This window comes from Dysidea avara, chromosome 9 (assembly GCF_963678975.1).
Source record: "Dysidea avara chromosome 9, odDysAvar1.4, whole genome shotgun sequence".
NCBI lineage: Eukaryota > Metazoa > Porifera > Demospongiae > Dictyoceratida > Dysideidae > Dysidea > Dysidea avara.
Window position 1 is genome coordinate 32,235,154 of NC_089280.1, and position 17,382 is coordinate 32,252,535.

General features: G+C 41.0%; 1 protein-coding gene across 3 annotated transcripts in view; it reads left to right on the top strand.

Annotated features, from left to right (window-relative positions):
* Window positions 1-482: 482 nt before the first annotated feature.
* Window positions 483-17,382, top strand: part of LOC136267072 (contactin-3-like) — a 57,411-nt gene continuing 40,511 nt past the window's right edge. For 2 of the 3 annotated variants that reach the window (XR_010706495.1, XM_066062121.1), the window contains exon 1: window positions 483-617. Coding sequence is in view for 2 of the 3 variants with exons in the window: in XM_066062121.1 (XP_065918193.1) it covers window positions 575-617 (43 nt within the window). In the remaining variant the exon portion in view is untranslated. Of the gene's footprint in view, window positions 618-10,900; window positions 11,355-17,382 lie in introns of those variants that run through there. The other variant, XM_066062122.1, reaches the window with a different exon arrangement.

The window sequence follows — 17,382 nt, forward strand, 5'->3', positions numbered from 1 at the left end:
AGTGTGCGAAAAGACGAAGAAGAAGAAGAAAAAAAAAAACGAAGAAAAAAAAAACTAAACTTTGGCAGCTCGTATCTCGGAAATGGCTGGAGCGATTTCCTTCAAATTTGGAATGTAGACTCCCTTGGCTGGCGGAAAACTGTGTAGCAAATTTGGTTCCAATCAGATAAGTGATCACCGAGATACAAAGGTGTGAAAATGACATTTTCGTTCTTCCTGTCAATATACTCACGGTGTGGCGCGCCGGCTTCTTGGGCCGCACGACACACTACCGTGTGTCTTGATTATAGCTATGTTGTAAGTTTGTTGTGTATATGGTCTAAGCCAAGTAGGTACTTATTTTGTACTGTTTATTGTGCTCTCAGGCCATATAGCTGAAAAGCAGCTGATGCTATTTTCCCTGATTAAATAACATTGCTTTATATAAACACCCTTGCAACGTGGTTACCTTATATAGTAAACTTGTTGCTCCCAGCATATAAGTTGCACGTGAGCATTGTTATTGACTCCCTTATTTGGGCTAATCGCTGTGTAGCTAGTTTAATCTCGCTTCTAGCCGCGAACGAGAAGAGATATGGCAGGGACTTGCTTGCAGTGCTGCATACTTGTGTTAGCTGGTGAGTGACGTGTTGTGTGTTGATTAGGCACATATGTTGTTGATGAAGTATGCCAGTTGCGGGTGAACCGGTTTTGGCTCGGGTTTTGGTGAACCGCTACTGGCTAGGTAGGAGTTACGTAGAGTCCTGTGCTTAGTTGTAAGTGGTGCATTCATGAGTAACTGATTTTTGTACTGGATTGCCGTCGTATTTTGACATTTTCTAATGCCTTTGATGCCGGCCTCCAACGGCTTCATGCATTCATCCGCAAGGCTGCAACTGGCTGTAGCTACGTCTGGGACTTTTATGAGGTTCAGCTATTCACTGTACTGGACTCGGCGACTCGGATTGTTTATCGTTTGAATAGTACTGTGCCGACAAGTTGGTTATGAACATAATACCACTTTATTGATATAAATTCTCTGCTTCCCTTTCACCGCCCGCATCTGGGTAGCGACTGTCTGCTCTATTATTTTCCGGTTATTCTTGCATACTGTACAGGAATCTTTTAGTAGTGTCAGCTCACGTGTCACTGTGCTATCAAGTCAGTATAAAATTCATTTTTTTATTTTGTTGATTAGCAAAACCCATCAAGGGTACAACACTAATGTACAAAAATCATGTATAGTGGTTAACTAACAATGAGATAAATAACCTTTAAAGGAATCTAAATCACAATTAAGAAGTCCTCAATGTTTAAGTTGTTCCGGTCGGCAAAAATGAATAAAGATATCAGTTTGTTCTGGCAAACAGTTGCATGAGCTGATTATGGTAGCTGTTAAGGGAGATGGCACTGGCAAATACTGGGTAGGAATGTATCTTGTTTACAAACTTAAATAACAGAACTAAACGTGAGTGTCTTCTATGATTCCCAAGGGATTGCCATTTCAATCTTATTAGCATGTCAGTTATATTGTCTCTATGGTTCCTCCTCCAAGGTTTGTTTAATACAAGCCGTGCAGCACGATGTTGTATCGTTTCTACCTTGTGGATTGATGTTTGCTGGTAAGGGTCCCATATAGCAGAACAATACTCAATGGATGGTAAAACAATTTATTTGTAAGCACGCACTTTTAGGTGAGGTGGACAATGATGGAGGTTTCTACGTAGGAATCCTAGTAGATGATTTGCTTTGTTGCAAATTGAGTTAATGTGGGGGATCCATGATAACTTACTATCTAAGAGCACTCCCAGGTAGTGATGCTTCTCGACAACTTGTAAAAGTGGTTTTGTACATTGTATGTAAAATTACTAGTAGTGTGTAGAGTAAATACCCGTAGTATGCAGCACTTATTGATATCAAACCTCATCTGCCAGATATCAGCCCATATTGATAACTTTTCAAGGTCATCTTGAAATATCTTGTGATCTTCTGGTGGGCTGTAAACTAGACAATCATCAGCAAAGAGTCTAAGTTGGCTGTGGATATTAGTTGTTATGTCATTTGTGTAGATGAGAAATAAAACTAGACCGAGCACTGATCCTTGTGGTACTCCTGATGTTACATTACAAGGAGAAGAGCATATACCATCAACAACAACTTTCTGTGTACAGTTAGTTAGAAAAGATTGGAGCCACTGCAGCAAGTTTCCTCTTATACCATAGTAATCTAATTTATGGGTTTACCTGGTATGAGCAACTTTATCAAATGCCTTTTCAAAGTCTAAAATGGCTACATCAACTTGAAGTTTATTATCCACTGCTCTTGCTAAATCATCTACAATGAGGAAGAGTTGTGCTTCACATGATTGATTGGATCTGAATCCATACTGTACATCAGCTAGTATCTAATTTGACTCAAGGTGTTTCATTATCTGACTGACTAGGACATGCTCTAGAGTTTTACATACAAGTGATGTGAGAGATGCTGGGTGGTAGTTTCCGGGATCTGTCTTGTCCCCCTTTTTATACACTGGAGTGACATTTGCTTGTTTCCAAGAGATTGGTACTATACCGCTTCTTAATGTAGGGAAGGGGAGTCTGACGCTTCACGTTGATGTGATGTACAGGAGCAGGAGGAGTTGACGGACTACTAACACTACACCAGCACGTGTTGACTCTTCTATTATTCACGTGACCCAAAACTCAACCCCACAAGCGAAAAACACAAACAATTATACAATACATGCCTAGGCCTAATACAATGCTAATAATAATAGTATTATATGGGTTGTAGTTAGTCAATCATCGACATCCTCCGGGGCCACGGTTAACTGATTAGTCCAACTCTTAATTCGTACGCGAGCCCTTGCAACAGCATCTCTGGTTGGTCTCTGGTGAACAGGCTCAGAACTAACATCGTGATCATTGTCCTTATCAGTCTCTCTGTTGTCATCACATGTTGTAGGCTCACATGGGGAACTCAACTCAAGAGGGTACAACTTGGCAATTGGTCGGCTTGTTCTCCCTGTGCTTGTCCTTATTTTGGCTGCTCGAGCATATCCATCAAGGCCTTCCATCAATTCTTCGATCACAGCCAAACGCCATTGTAGTCTGGGTATATCATCATGCACCAGAACGACGTCCCCCACTTTCACTGATTGTTTAGAAGTACCTGTAGCCTTGTATGCCTCTCGGAGGGAAGTTAAATATTCTCTCTGCCATCTCCTCTGAAAATGATTCAACAATAGTGTTTGTCTGTTGACCTTGTCACGCAGTGATGTACTGGATAAAAAGGTAGGGTCATGTTGTTCCTCTTCTACGGCTGGGTAAGGTAACATAGTCATGCGTCGTCCATAGAGCAGGTGCGATGGTGTCAATGGCTCAGGGTCAGTCACATCTGCTGATAGATAGGTCAGGGGGCGATCATTTAGTACTGCTTCAACTTCAACTATTAAGGTTTGTAGTACCTCCAATGTAATAAATGACTTTCCCAAGACTTTCCTCAATACCGTCTTCGTAATACCAATCAACCTTTCCCAAAACCCCCCGTACCAAGGGGCACGTTTGGGGATAAACTTCCATCTCACGCCCTTGGCATTCAGGGATTCTCCTAGCTTATCTGAGGTAAAAATCTGTTCCAACTCCTTACTCGCAGACACATATGTAGACGCATTATCGGATATCATCACTTGGGGCAGTGACTTACGTGACACAAATCGGCGGAATGCTCTCAGAAAGGTTTCAACACTCAGATCACAAACTACTTCTAAATGGACTGCCCTAGACAGACCGCACATAAATAAACAGATATATACCTTCTCTTCAGTTCCATTGTTCTTCACGTGCAGGGCTCCGGTGAAATCTACACCCGTAACATCAAACGGCTTACCCTCCTTAACTCTATCAAGTGGCAATGGCGGTGGTTCTGGTACCATGTAGGGTTTTCCTGATACCTTACGGCAGGAGACACACTTTCTGATTAGTTGCCTTACTAACTGTCGAGCCGAGGGGATCCAGTATCCTTGTCTTATAGACGTAACTGTTCCAGTTACACCTGCATGAAGTTGCTCCTTATGAACAGCCAACACTATCAGCTTTGTCAAGGGATGATGTTTAGGTAGTAGGATAGGAAACTTGGTGTCAGAATCTACATGCGCGTTATGGATCCTCCCGCCACAACGTAAATAATCAGAGCTGTCCATGAACAAACGTAGTTGTCTCACGAGAGGTAATCTCTTTCCACGTTTAGCCCTAATGTTCAAAATTTCCTTGTGGAAGGTGGTGTGCTGACAACTGTGGATCCAGAGAGTAAGTGCCTTGTTAGTTTCATCCACGGACAGTGGACCAATATGTCGCTTGGTGGGATTCCTAGCATTATGGACAAATCTGTAAACATGAGCTGACACTCTTAATACTTTCATCAGTGAACTATACTTTGTAAGTTCAATAAGGTTGTGAATACCTGAGGTTACTGTGTTAGGTAGGTCAGTAGCACTGGTATTTGTCTCCATGACATCGTCATCCACTTGTAGGTGTAGGATCTCACTATGATTCCAAGCAGGCCAACGAGTTTCATCTGTGAGCCACGGTGGGCCTTGTTGCCACAAACACGATGAGTTTAGCTGAGCAGCACTCAATCCCCTTGTTAGTAAATCTGCCGGGTTGTCATTGGTTGGGCAGTAGAGCCAAGGAATATCTGGGAATGTCTTATTAATCTCTTGAACTCGGTTTGAAATGAACTGTTTTAAGCGTTTCTTACTGTACAACCAATGAAGCACAATTTGGCTGTCACTCCACAGCTTAACTGCGTATTTCTGAAGTAGGTGAGGAAGAGATGAAACAACGAATTGAGCCAGTCTTGATGCGACAACAGCAGCCATCAATTCAAGTCGCGGAAGTGTGTGTGGCTTGAGCGGTACCACACGTGATCTGGCCAATACAAAGCAGGTGTGCTCACCAGTTCTAAGAAATGCAATGGCACCATAGGCCTTCATACTGGCATCTGCAAACACATGTAATTCTACTGGCTGGGAGTATGTTGGTCCAAAGTAAAATCTAGGTATTGTAATCTTACTGGTATCTTGTAGATCCTCAGCTATCTTCCACCATCTGTTTGTGTGTTCTGGGAACAATGGGTCATCCCAAGCGATACCTGATCTCCATAGATCCTGCATTAAAATCTTTGCTTGAATTGTGACCGGTGACAAAATTCCTAAAGGATCATATACCTTTGATGAAAGTTGGAGTACTAAACGTTTAGTGACAGGTAGTGGTACTTCTGTGTTGGATAGAAACTGTTTAGGGGTGAAGCTAATGGTGTCAGGAGCTGTGTTCCACAACAATCCTAATAGGTTTACAGTAACATCACAATCAGCTGTTCCCTCAGCCACTGTAACAGCTTGCAGTTGTGAGCTGTTAGATGCCCATGATCTCAAATTGAATTGGGCTTGTGTCATTATGAATCGGGCTTCTCTGTAATACTTAATAGCTTCTGCTTCGGTACTACATCCACTAATGACGTTATCCACGTAGAGATTCTGCTTCATGTCCTGAGCTACTGGGCTATCCCAAGAATTCAGATGATGATGTAGTGTGGCCATAAGCATAAATGGGGAGCTGGTAGAGCCAAACAAGACAGTTTTAAATCGATAAATTTCAAGGTCACTTTCTGGATCAGATGGTGATGATAACCAGAAGAATCTGGTGTTGTCACGGTCGGACTCATCCAGCCTAACATGTAAAAAGGCCTTCTCTAAATCTGTAGAAATTCCAATGGCATGGGAACGGAAGCGTAGGAGGATAGAGCACATGTCTGTTGTGAAGGATGGACCAGTTAGCAAGCAATCATTAAGACTGGGGTGTCTAGCCTGACGGTAGCTACAATTGTACACGATTCTGATCGGTGTTGTCGAGGAAGCTTTACTAACCGGGTGATGTGGTATATAGTGGACATCCTTGGTAAGGTCTGGTGCAGTTACCTTCTCGATGAAACCTCTTTGTTCTTGTTCCATAATAATTTTCCCATATAGGTGCAGCAGTTCAGGAGTGTGGCTGAGTTTGCGAGCTAAAGAGCGGGTCTTGTTTTTGCAAACTGCATAGTTTGAAGGGAGGGGTGGATATTCTTGTTTCCAAGGAAACTTCACACGGTATGCACCATCCTCTTCTCGCCTGATGCAAGATTGTTGGTATCTCTCCAGAAATTCGTTCTCTACTTCTGCTGTCTCAGGCTGTGTGACATTAGCAGATTCCATCATCCAAAAGGTCGGAGCATTGTTACAGTCAGTAGCTGGTGTGGAAACATGAAACATACTGGCGTTAGTAGTAGGAGCTGGTGGAACAACAAGTGGTCCAGACAGAAGGTAACCTAGTTTGGACTGCATTGCAGTAGGTCCATTACCTCGCACAATGTGGTCACCCACGAACTGCCAGTAATAATCAGCACCAATCAATAATGAGATGTAAAAGTTACTGGATGTTGACACTGGGTTGGCTAGCTGAAGTCCCTGTAAGTGTTCTATGTTTATCAAGTGAGTATGATACCTGTTCTGTAGGGGTGCCGCAATGACTGGGACCAGTAGAACTGATATTGGAATAGATTCACCTGTCAGTGTCTCAACGTTGACTGTAGCATTGTCCAACTGTTTGGTCAGGGTTGGTTCTCCTCCAAAGGTAGAGATATTGATGTGTTCAGTTTGTTGAGGAGATATCATTAGCTTCTTGGCTAGTTGGTTAGACATGAAGGATCTCTGGGCCCCTTCATCGAACAGAATGTGTGCTTCCACTCGGATGCCATTCACACTAACTTGAGCAACTGCAGTTTTCAATAAGCACATAGAATTTGTACGTGTGGCGGGCTCTGGGGGAATAATGGCAGCATTCATTGCAGTGGATGATGGTGTAGTGGTTTCTGTTGTCTGAGATTGTACTGTTGACTGAGGTTGTACTGTTGTTTGGGGTTGAACAGAAGTGTGAGGTTGCACTCTCTCTGTTGTGATAGATGCCTGTGTAGTGACTGGAGTGGTATTAGACTCAGATGGCTTGGTAAATGCACCGCATAAGCTAGTATGGTGCTTCTGTCTGCACAATTTGCATCTCCACTTTGAAGGACACTGTGAAGCCCTATGGTGCCCCAAACAATTAAAGCAGTGTTTCCCCTTCTTAACTAATTCAAAGCGTTTTTGGGGATCCTTAACAACATCACAGCGACCACAAAAATGTGGACCCTTACAAAATACACAGGTGTTCTTACTAGTACCTGAATTAGCAGGTTGGGATTGACGTCCACTTGCACCGGTATGTAGAGTGGTAGTCATTGTAGACTGGTAGGGTTCCATTGTCTTGCACTTGTTGGACAATGATCCACATTCTAAAATAGTGATTTCCTTCCAAATGGCATCTCTTAACTCTGCGATGGTCCATGTCCCAACGCCGTGTTCTCGAACAAGGTTCTTATGTACATCACTTGGTAGCTTTCCCAGAATGATAGGCACTAGCATTGATTCATACGAGTCTTCTGTTTTGCCAAGTGCAGTCAATCCTCTTATGTGGGCTTCTATTGTGTCGTAGAACAACTGCAGACTGGACAAGGACGAGGTGGGACAGTTGGTTTGTGACAGAGCTTGCATGTGTGCCTGTTCGATCTTATGAGACTGACCATATCTCTGTGTAAGAAGGGCTATGGCATGGTCATAGTTAGCATCAGTGAGTTGTAGTCCAGCTATGGCCCTCAGTGCATCACCCTGCAACTGCGCTCTCAAGTAGTTGAACTTCTGCACTTTGCTTAGGGAAGGAGAGTTGTGTACGGCTGCATCAAACGAGTCTTTGAAGACTTGCCACATCAAGGTATCCCCCGAAAAGTGGGGTAAGCTTAACTTAGGTAACCGGCTTACCGGTTCTCTGGTTACTGGTGGTGGCAACGTGGGTACAAACTCTGGAGCTGTTACACTGAGAGTGCGTGCAGGTTCTCTAGTTTTCTCAAGGCGGTGTTTAATCAGACTCATATACTCAATGATGGTGTCCTGTATTTCTTCTGCTTCAAGAATCTCAGTTTCTAATTCCTCTGATGTCTGTATTGATGAGGCGATCTGCCCGTTCAGCTGTTGTAATGTATCCTTCTTCTGGGTTAACTGTTCTAAATTGCTGGTGAGTTTGGCGACTTGAGTGTCCGTCAATGGGGTTTCCGTCTCTAGATTCTCGTCTACTTTCTTAAATATACGAGTAACATGTGCGCGATACGCCGCACGTGATCCCTTTGCACGTTGAGTCTCCTCCATCTCCGTGAATGTTTTCTACAAGGAAAACGACACAAAACAAATGAACACTGTAGGTGAAGCGCTTGCCTTCCGGGGTACCGTTTAAGAAATGCTACGGTACCAAGCGTTTTCGCGAGGGGTTACAAGGTCCGGAAGTAGCTCGTTTGACGAAACGACTCCAGCGTCACAGCACCATGTAGGGAAGGGGAGTCTGACGCTTCACGTTGATGTGATGTACAGGAGCAGGAGGAGTTGACGGACTACTAACACTACACCAGCACGTGTTGACTCTTCTATTATTCACGTGACCCAAAACTCAACCCCACAAGCGAAAAACACAAACAATTATACAATACATGCCTAGGCCTAATACAATGCTAATAATAATAGTATTATATGGGTTGTAGTTAGTCAATCATCGACACTTAATGATTGTTGGAATAGATGAGTTAATTAATTGGCCCCTATGTTAATAAAGAAAAGTGTTCCGTTAAACGCGAAAGCCAATATATTGGCTTTTGTTACACGCATGCGTTCAAACGCACGTATCTTGTAAAACAAAATATCCTATGAATATACGGTTTGGACCACACTACTCTGTGGTTAATGGGTAATACCCTAAGCTTTATCCGAACATTGTAGCACGATCGAGCATGAAGTAAGGCCAATATGCGTTTGAAAGAATTTTCAGCCATTTTTAAGATGATAATTATTACGATACTACCTGTCATAAAGGAGAGACGAAATAAAGAAGGTTAGTAAAAGTTATATGATGTCGTAGATCTATCCTTCATGAGTAGTTTAACACAAACCGCGAAGGAATAGGTTGTTCCTACTTGGGTTACAGGAGCCCAAATTTATATGGTAAAATAGAGCTGAGCGATAGTTGCGATCTATCGATTATCGTGATAGTGAGTAACAATCGTGATAATGATAGTATGCAATCATACTATCGCGATATATCAAAACATTTCTCACAAACATGAATAACAGCAGCAAACATGATAGTGTTGAAGTTGAGGAAACTATGAAAGTCCAGTTGAGCATACACAACAAAGATTACAACTGTAATACATAACAAATTACCAATATAGCGTTAGAAAACCAGATACGTGGTGTGTAATTGGATTATTTGTGTGTCATTTATGTGAAGTTGAGTGTCTTTGGTAACTAGTAGTACTATCGTGATACTATCGCTATCGTGATATAAAAGTTACTATCAAATCGTGATAGTGATAGTTGCACTATCGCTCAGCTCTATGGTAAAATGCGTATTTTTTGTAAAATAACTTTCGTTTTTAAGAAACAAAGCCAAAATATTGGCTTTAGGGGCCAAAGGGTTAATAAAGGGGCTGTTTCAAAGGCAGAAAGCAACATGTATGTTATCAGGACTGGGAGATTTATTCACGTTGGATTTTAAAAGAAGATTCCTCACTCCACTGAGTGTAATATCAATATCTGGGATGGATGGGTATGGTGAGGTACCAGTATCTGGAATACTACTTGTGTCCTCAGTGGTAAAAACTGATTCAAACTGTTTGCTTAAAATCTCAGCCTTTTCTGTGGAATCAGTGACCATATCATTTGCCTGATTCTTTAATGTCCCAATTCCCACATTGTCCTGGCATTTACCTTTAACTTAGACAATGGTATGCAGCGTTTCGTTTGATGTGTGGAGGTCTCTTATTTGCGAAGAAACCTGGTATCAGGTGTCTCACTGGTAAGACACCCGACAGTTGTTTACAACCACAATGTGGCCCACAGTAATGCAATTAGCCTTTTGTGGACAATTAGTATTTCGCACATCAGTAAACACCAAGCGATTGCGAGCAGATTATTACAAAGAAATTACACTCAGGCACGCTGTTATCGTGGGTAGCTCAGTGGATTTATAGACCATCGTGGTACAAGCCATTAATTCAGTTTGTGGCCTTCGCCATATTAAAGCACGCTCTGTAGACCAAGACAGCCATGTTGGCACTGGCTATTCTCATTTGCTGCCATTCACACGCATCTATAATGCCTCAAACATACTTTTTATCGACTTTACAAACCTTCAGTTATTCGCGCTTCATGGCTTGCGCGACCTCACATCTTTTGCTCGCTGAAATACCCTAGGTGTTTACAATGGGAACTCTCTATACTAACTCACTGCTTCTATGCCATTGTCTAAAACACTTAGACACTCACAATAGGCGTCTTCGAGTATTTAAAAACCTGAGGTGACGTCAATAATTACCGAGGCGCAGCCGAGGTAATTATTGACGTCACCGATGGTTTTTAAATCCTCGAAGACACCTATTGCGAGTGTCTAACTATTACATAATGCCAAAATTGCTAAGATTGTTACTGTTATTTTGTGGGTTTATTAAGTTAGATAAATACCTTTTATGTTGTTGGTGCATGATACTTTTAGACTGGTGTTGTAGTCTTTTATATTCATCCCAATCTTGTATACGCTGGTATTTCTTAGCACGATTGTATGTTTGCTGCTTTTCCTGAGCAATTGTTTTTAAGTAGTGTTCATCCAAGGTAAATGAGATTTAGTACTGAGAAATTTTTTAGGGATGTGTTCTTCTATAAGTCGTATATATATACTGTTCGTGAAAGAATGTCCAGTTATCCTCCACACTTCTTTCATTGGTAGAGTTTAAATCAAACTATCTTTCACTAATACTGCACATTCTGTCTCGTATGATGTCCCAGTTTGCTTTATGGTATAAGAAGATTTCTCTAGGAGATTTCTTTGCTAGTGTGATTTGAGTAGTCTAGTTTCTAATAGAATCATGGTCACTAATACCAGGAGCAGTTTGACACAAGGTAAAAAGATATGGATGATAGTAGGATGGGAGTTTTTGATATCACTGATAGTAACTTTCGATTGATCTAAGATTGTACCAAGAGAGTTTGGTGGACAGTAGACTGATCCCAGTATGACACTTTGTTTGTGATCCTTGTGGATGTGAACCCAAGTTTGCTCAATCATTTCAGATACATGAATTAAAGAGTATGGAATGTCATTTCTAACCAGTATGAAAACACCGCCACCATGCCTGTTTCTATCATGATGGTAGGTAGTATATTGTGATGGAAAATTTTCTGAGGATATTACTGTTTCATCAAGGTGAGATTCAGTGCAAATAAGTAAGTCTAAGTTATGTACATGAAGTAATGCTTCGAGCTCAGTATGCTTATTGACAATGCTATGACAATTAACAATTGCCAGTTTCATTGATTTCTTAGTTTGAGGCACCCTGGGTGGATGAGGTATGTGGTTTTTGTGTGCTCTATTGTGTGGAGAAATCTTGTTAATGCAAGGGGGATGACAATTTTCAAAATTATAGTCAGTACATTGTAATGTTGCAGCTATACGTGGATCGTCAGGAGTGCTGAGAGGTGGCTTTAGGGGAATTGGAACAAGGTACCGTATAGTAAAAAACTTTGACGGTAAAAAAGTTTGGCGAATGCCCGCAGTTTGAAAATTGACGGAAAAAACATTGACGATTGGGTGGCTTTTGTGAAATTACGTAATGGCGTACGACAAGGCACGTGGACTCTCGTAAACTGGTTTGGTCAAACCGGAACCACATGCTAGTGAAAGCGTGTAGTTTGCTGTAGTCTCCTGCGATGCCAAGATCGTCGTTTCGTTTTTCAGTGGACTCTAGCAGCAGAGGTTATCATGAGTACCAAAGTATATGGCCGAATCCAACCGCATACGATGAACTTTTATGCGAACGAGAACCTGGAAATAGTCACGATGCACATGCCGTTGCCATCAAGAAATATATTTCTGGAGTACTTTCGACTGTGGGACATGTTCCTAGGAAGATTTCTAAAGTGAGCTCAATCTTTATAAGGCGTGGTGGCACGATTCAGTGTAGGGTAAATGGGCACCGACGTTATTCAGCTGACCTTGAGCAAGGAGGATTAGAAATTCCTTGTATTTTAACCTACATTATAGATGACCAAAAGGAATGGGCAAAGACACAGGAAACCATCAATGTAAAGTTGGGCATAAAAACTGCAGATTGTGTGGATGATTTAGTTAATTTGGACTTTCTTGCTAATGCCAGTGCTGAGTCAACTGCACTGCCAGTTGCTATGGAATCTATAGATGGGTCTGTATCAATGGTGGATTTAACTGCTCAATGCAGCACTCAAGATCAGGTTGATCAGTCACCACCAAAAAAGAAGCCAAAAAACTTTTGTGAAGAAGACATAATAATGGGCCAAGAACTCTCTGATCTTGAGATCAATCTTTCACAGGAGTTGCTAAAAGCTCAATATCCAAAAGTGAGTGGACTTCAGTCTACACTTTTTCAAGAAAGAAATCAGCTTTTTCCAAATGGTTTTCTCACTAACTGCATCCAAATTGTTCACTGTCAAGCAAGGCATCACTGGGTTACAGCTTCGACTATAAACTGCAAGTTAGGTGAAGTGAAGGTTTTTGATACGTTGTTCAATCACTGTGATCAAGAAACAACTGGAATAATTCACAAACTCTTTGCTACAGCAAATTTTCCAAAGCTCACCATAACAATGTGACGTTGTCAAAAGCAGAAAGGAGGGATGGATTGTGGGCTGTTCTCTATTGCTAATGCTACAGCCTTGGCTTTTGGATTACACCCAAGCAAGCAAAAGTATAAACAGTCGGCAATGAGAATGCACCTAGCCCGCTGTTTTGCTGCAAAACAAATGACTCCATTTTCAGGGCATGCAATTAAATAATGTGGATATATACCCCACTACTTCTCATGCTTTGCTATAAGTGTATGTTATGATTCATTAAATAATTTATTGCATTAATAAAATTATCATTAAAATCAAATACTGGTTGAGTTAAAGTAGAATTCCAGCTTCCCTGAAGCCATTTATAATGATGTCAGGTTTGCTTTTAATGTAGTCATAGCAAGATTTCATCCACCCAGCTCCCAATGGCTTGACTGTGCTAAGTTTTAAATCAACAGGTTCGTGTTTCGACTCTCCTTGCAACTGTGTACATACTTTCTTGGCATACCAGGTCTGAAACTCGTTTCGTAAGTGAGATTTCACTGATTTGTTCACACTCAAATCTAGTGGTTGCAACCTATCGGTGCAGTTTGCTGGAACCAATACAACATTAATGTTATTTTGATCGAGGAGAATGAGGATTGCATGAGTACACTGGGCTTTGAAATTATCAAAGGTAAGCAATGCTGGATAATCACTAGCAAGCTTTAATTCTTCCCTCTTCTTATGGATGTATGGTAGAATAATGTAGGTAATGTACTCTTTCATCGTGTCCTCATTTGACCAATGATTAGCAGAAAATGTTATGTGCCAATCCGACGGAAAGTCATAATGTGGAAGGCAACGTGTTGTTTTCCCTTGATAAACTAATTGAGGTAGCAAAAACTCTCCACTCATGGAACCTGCAAAAACAGCAGTTAGCTGTCTTTTGTCGTCTTTGCCTACCAATTCAACCCGTTTTGCCCCTTCTTCAGCCATCGTCCAATCTGAAACTGGAACATAATGTATTCCAGTTTGATCAAAATTAATTATAAGCTCCTTAGGAATTTTATCCATTGATACCACTACCTCCATGTCTAAAACGTAGTCTCTCTTGATTTCTTCAAAGTCCTCAACAGAGATTTTAGCTTTTGTTGTAGCCTTCCTCCTCACAAACCCCATTCGCCGTAACAGATACTTTGCCCATCCTTCTGTCAAAGCGATTTGTTGTAATAAGTTGGCATCTTTGTGCATGAGTATACCCTCAGCATTAGCTATAACAACAGCAGTGTTGATAACAAGGCCCTTAGCTCTTAGAACCCCAACATACTCCCTGACCTGTTTATCGAGTTCTTCACCCAGCTTGAGTGGTCGTCCAGTCTTTTTCAGACAGAGTTCTCGTGATTCTTCCTGTTCAGAATCGTCATTCACAGTGCCAACAGATTTATTATTTGCCAAGTCTGCCTTATATTTATTCTTCCACCTCCTAACAGTAGGTTCTTTCAAAGACGCAAATTGATCAGGGTATTTGCTGGCAAAATATCTCATCGAAGCGGTTGTTCCAAACTGTGCCGCTCGCTTTGCGATAGCAAATCTTTGGGCATCACTCACTTTTATGTAGTTACCCCTGCTGGAATCAGCATCACTGGAGGATTTCGTTGACGGCGGAGGTTGTAGCTTAGACGATACCCTTTCATTGGCCGCTTCGATTGTTCCCGGTGGAACTTTGCTGCTTAACGGTCCATGTGGAGCAGGTAGAGCAATATCTTCTGTCTTCTCTTTTGGTAGCGGTTTGAAATATTGAAGGATAGACTTCATCACAATCCGTCAACGTGGCCACTCGATTGTGATCATGTGATAACTGAAAAGAAAAAAAAATGGCGGTAAAAAACTTTGGCGAATCGAACCTTATTCGCCAAATTCGCCAAAGTTTTTTACCGTCAAAGTTTTTTACTATACGGTAATAAGGTAACAATGCTGCCATTTCAGATTACCAAATTCGTTTCACCACTCTGTCTTCTGCATTTCATTTCCTCCACTAATTTATGGTGTTTCTGGCATTCAAACTTTGTTCTATCAGTATACCTTACTGTATTGTTCCTGTTTGTGAAGCATTCCAGTCCTTGATAGAATTTCAATTTGTCAGATTCATCACTAAGGCAAACAAGTAAGGGTCTCGGCTTGTCTTCTACTCTTTTGCTAAGGCAAGCTGTTTTTTGTCAAAGTAATATTCAATTTAAACACAGTTGAACATGACTCTTGAAATCTCAAATTATCTGTTTGATGATCGGATGGTTCTTTAAAGTTATACGCAATCAGATTTTTGCACCTTCGCTCCCTGTCAGCAAGATCATCCAGAATATTCAACGTAGCATTACTTGAGATAGGTGGTGAAGAAGATGGACGTATGCCATTTTGGGTAGGTGTGTCATTCATTGACTGTGAAGTGTTATTTATTTCCATCTGGAGGTTGCTATTTGATGAGAGAAGATAGTCAACTTTGGAGACTAATTCATTGATAGCAACTTGAAGAGATTCTTTCATAGCATGAATTGTGTCCTTGATAGGTGTGGTTTCAATTTGTTTGGGCTCTGCTTCAGTTGCTTCGATGAAATAAGCATTTATTAACTGCTTTATCCTGCTGTTACAATGATTTAGTTCACAGTAATAAGAGATATTGCTCAAACTAGAATATACAAGGTTTAAGTTATCGTACATATCTTTACTCACCCCTTCACATTTGGCATGTACCCAGATATTACACAAATCGCATTGTATTGCCTCACTTTCTGGACTCAGATCTTGCTTACATTTCACACAAGTTCCACCAGGAAACTTCTGTAGTTGTTCAGTTCTCTTATCAGGCGAAACGCTGTAAACTCTTGGACGTTTTATCCCACCTGGTCCGTTACTCATGCTAGTTTCAGACATTTCGAAGTTCGAAATAATGCCTGATGGAAGCAGTGACTCACTCTTCTAGAACAAAAATGAACACCAAGAACAACAGAGACACACAATAATAATGTAAGACCTTTTCTGGTACCGTTAGAAGAGATTTTACCGTGGTACAACAGTCGTTTAATTTGAGATAGTGGAGCAGTCCGTTGACAAGTGTTGATAGAGTATGCTAGGTGATGAACCAGTTTTGGCAAACTTAAGTTATCTAGTTAACTAACTAAATCCTGTGTAGCTAATAGTGGTGGTTCATGAGTAGCTGATTTTGACCAGATCACTGTCTTGTTTTGGCATTTTAAGTGCACTTGATGCCTTTCGACAGTGACAGTGTAGTGTATTCTGCTTCATGCATCAGCAAGGCTGTAACGACCTATATACATGTTGTTTAAATTTAGTTGTGACTGGCCATTCCAATACGGTGTTGCTATTCACCACCAAACATGAGTCATTGAGGATTGAGCTCATCATAATTATTTTCAAGCAATTGTTAAAGTTGTAAGGAGGGGCTTGAAGCTTCTATTTAGCTGGATGTTATCTAGTACTCAAACAAATATTTTACACAGTAATAATAAATGTATGCAGTAATTATTGGTAACATTGCATATATCTAGCTGCAAAGTTTACATGGGCCCGCTTCTTCGGATTGAGATCATGAAGAATACTTTTGAGCTGCTTTAGCACCTATGACAAGTGGCACTAGATCTTCCTCATTGCTTAGTAGTACATTAGAATGTTCACTTAGTTTATCCTGCAAGTTTGAAAATAATTCATCGTAGATGTTTGCATGAAAACAATGAATTTTAGTGCACATTGAACATTTTTTGTTGGCAATGTGTCAACATTAACATCTTTGGCTTTTTAAAGCTTGGAATAATTATGTTTGTAGTGATGCTTGGTAGTTGAATGATTTATTAGCCAATTGGGATGGGAATCTAGCCTCCTTCTCTTCCTCATCCCTGAAAATATCTATATCTCTGCCAGATGACCAATAGTCTTGGATTATTTTCGAACTTGCAGATTGAACAATTGACTGTATTGCCATGCTGCGAGGGAGATGTAGCTCTCCTTGTCATGTGTGCCAGAGCTGACTAAATAAATAGTGCAGCTAATTTGGTGAGTACAACTATTCTCAGTAACATCCTACTAGACTAGTGAGAATCCTTTGCAAGTAGCCACATGTTGAGGTTGAATGGATACTTAGTCTATCATGCAGATTCAAAGCTGTTTGCTATCTGGTTGGTGCATGATAATGAAGTATTTTCATTGCCATTTCGGGATGCTGACAATTGCTGCCACCAAAACTGCTGCAGCTTTGTGCCATCCAGTTGGGTATAATTATTTACAGTATTAGTGGTTATTAATTTTATACCAGCAAAGTAGCTTCAATTGCACAGGTAGTGGGCTACATACACTGTTTCATGTGAGAAGTTGATTCATCGTCACCAGCCAGAAAACATATATACAGTCTTGTAAAGTAGACTGAGTGAACATCCAGTTGCATACTGTGAGGAAGATTTATCATGGGTGCCAGAGCAAATGAAAAGTATTTTCGAATTCTGCACCAACAAAAGTTATCCAGTGCCAGCTATCCAGTTGGATATTTGCTCATTTCTATGCTTGCATACAGAGCACAATCACCCTAGATAGAAAGTTTGCAAGAGAATGTCCAACTAATGTGAGAAAGTTTGCAAGAATCTGCACTTACAAAT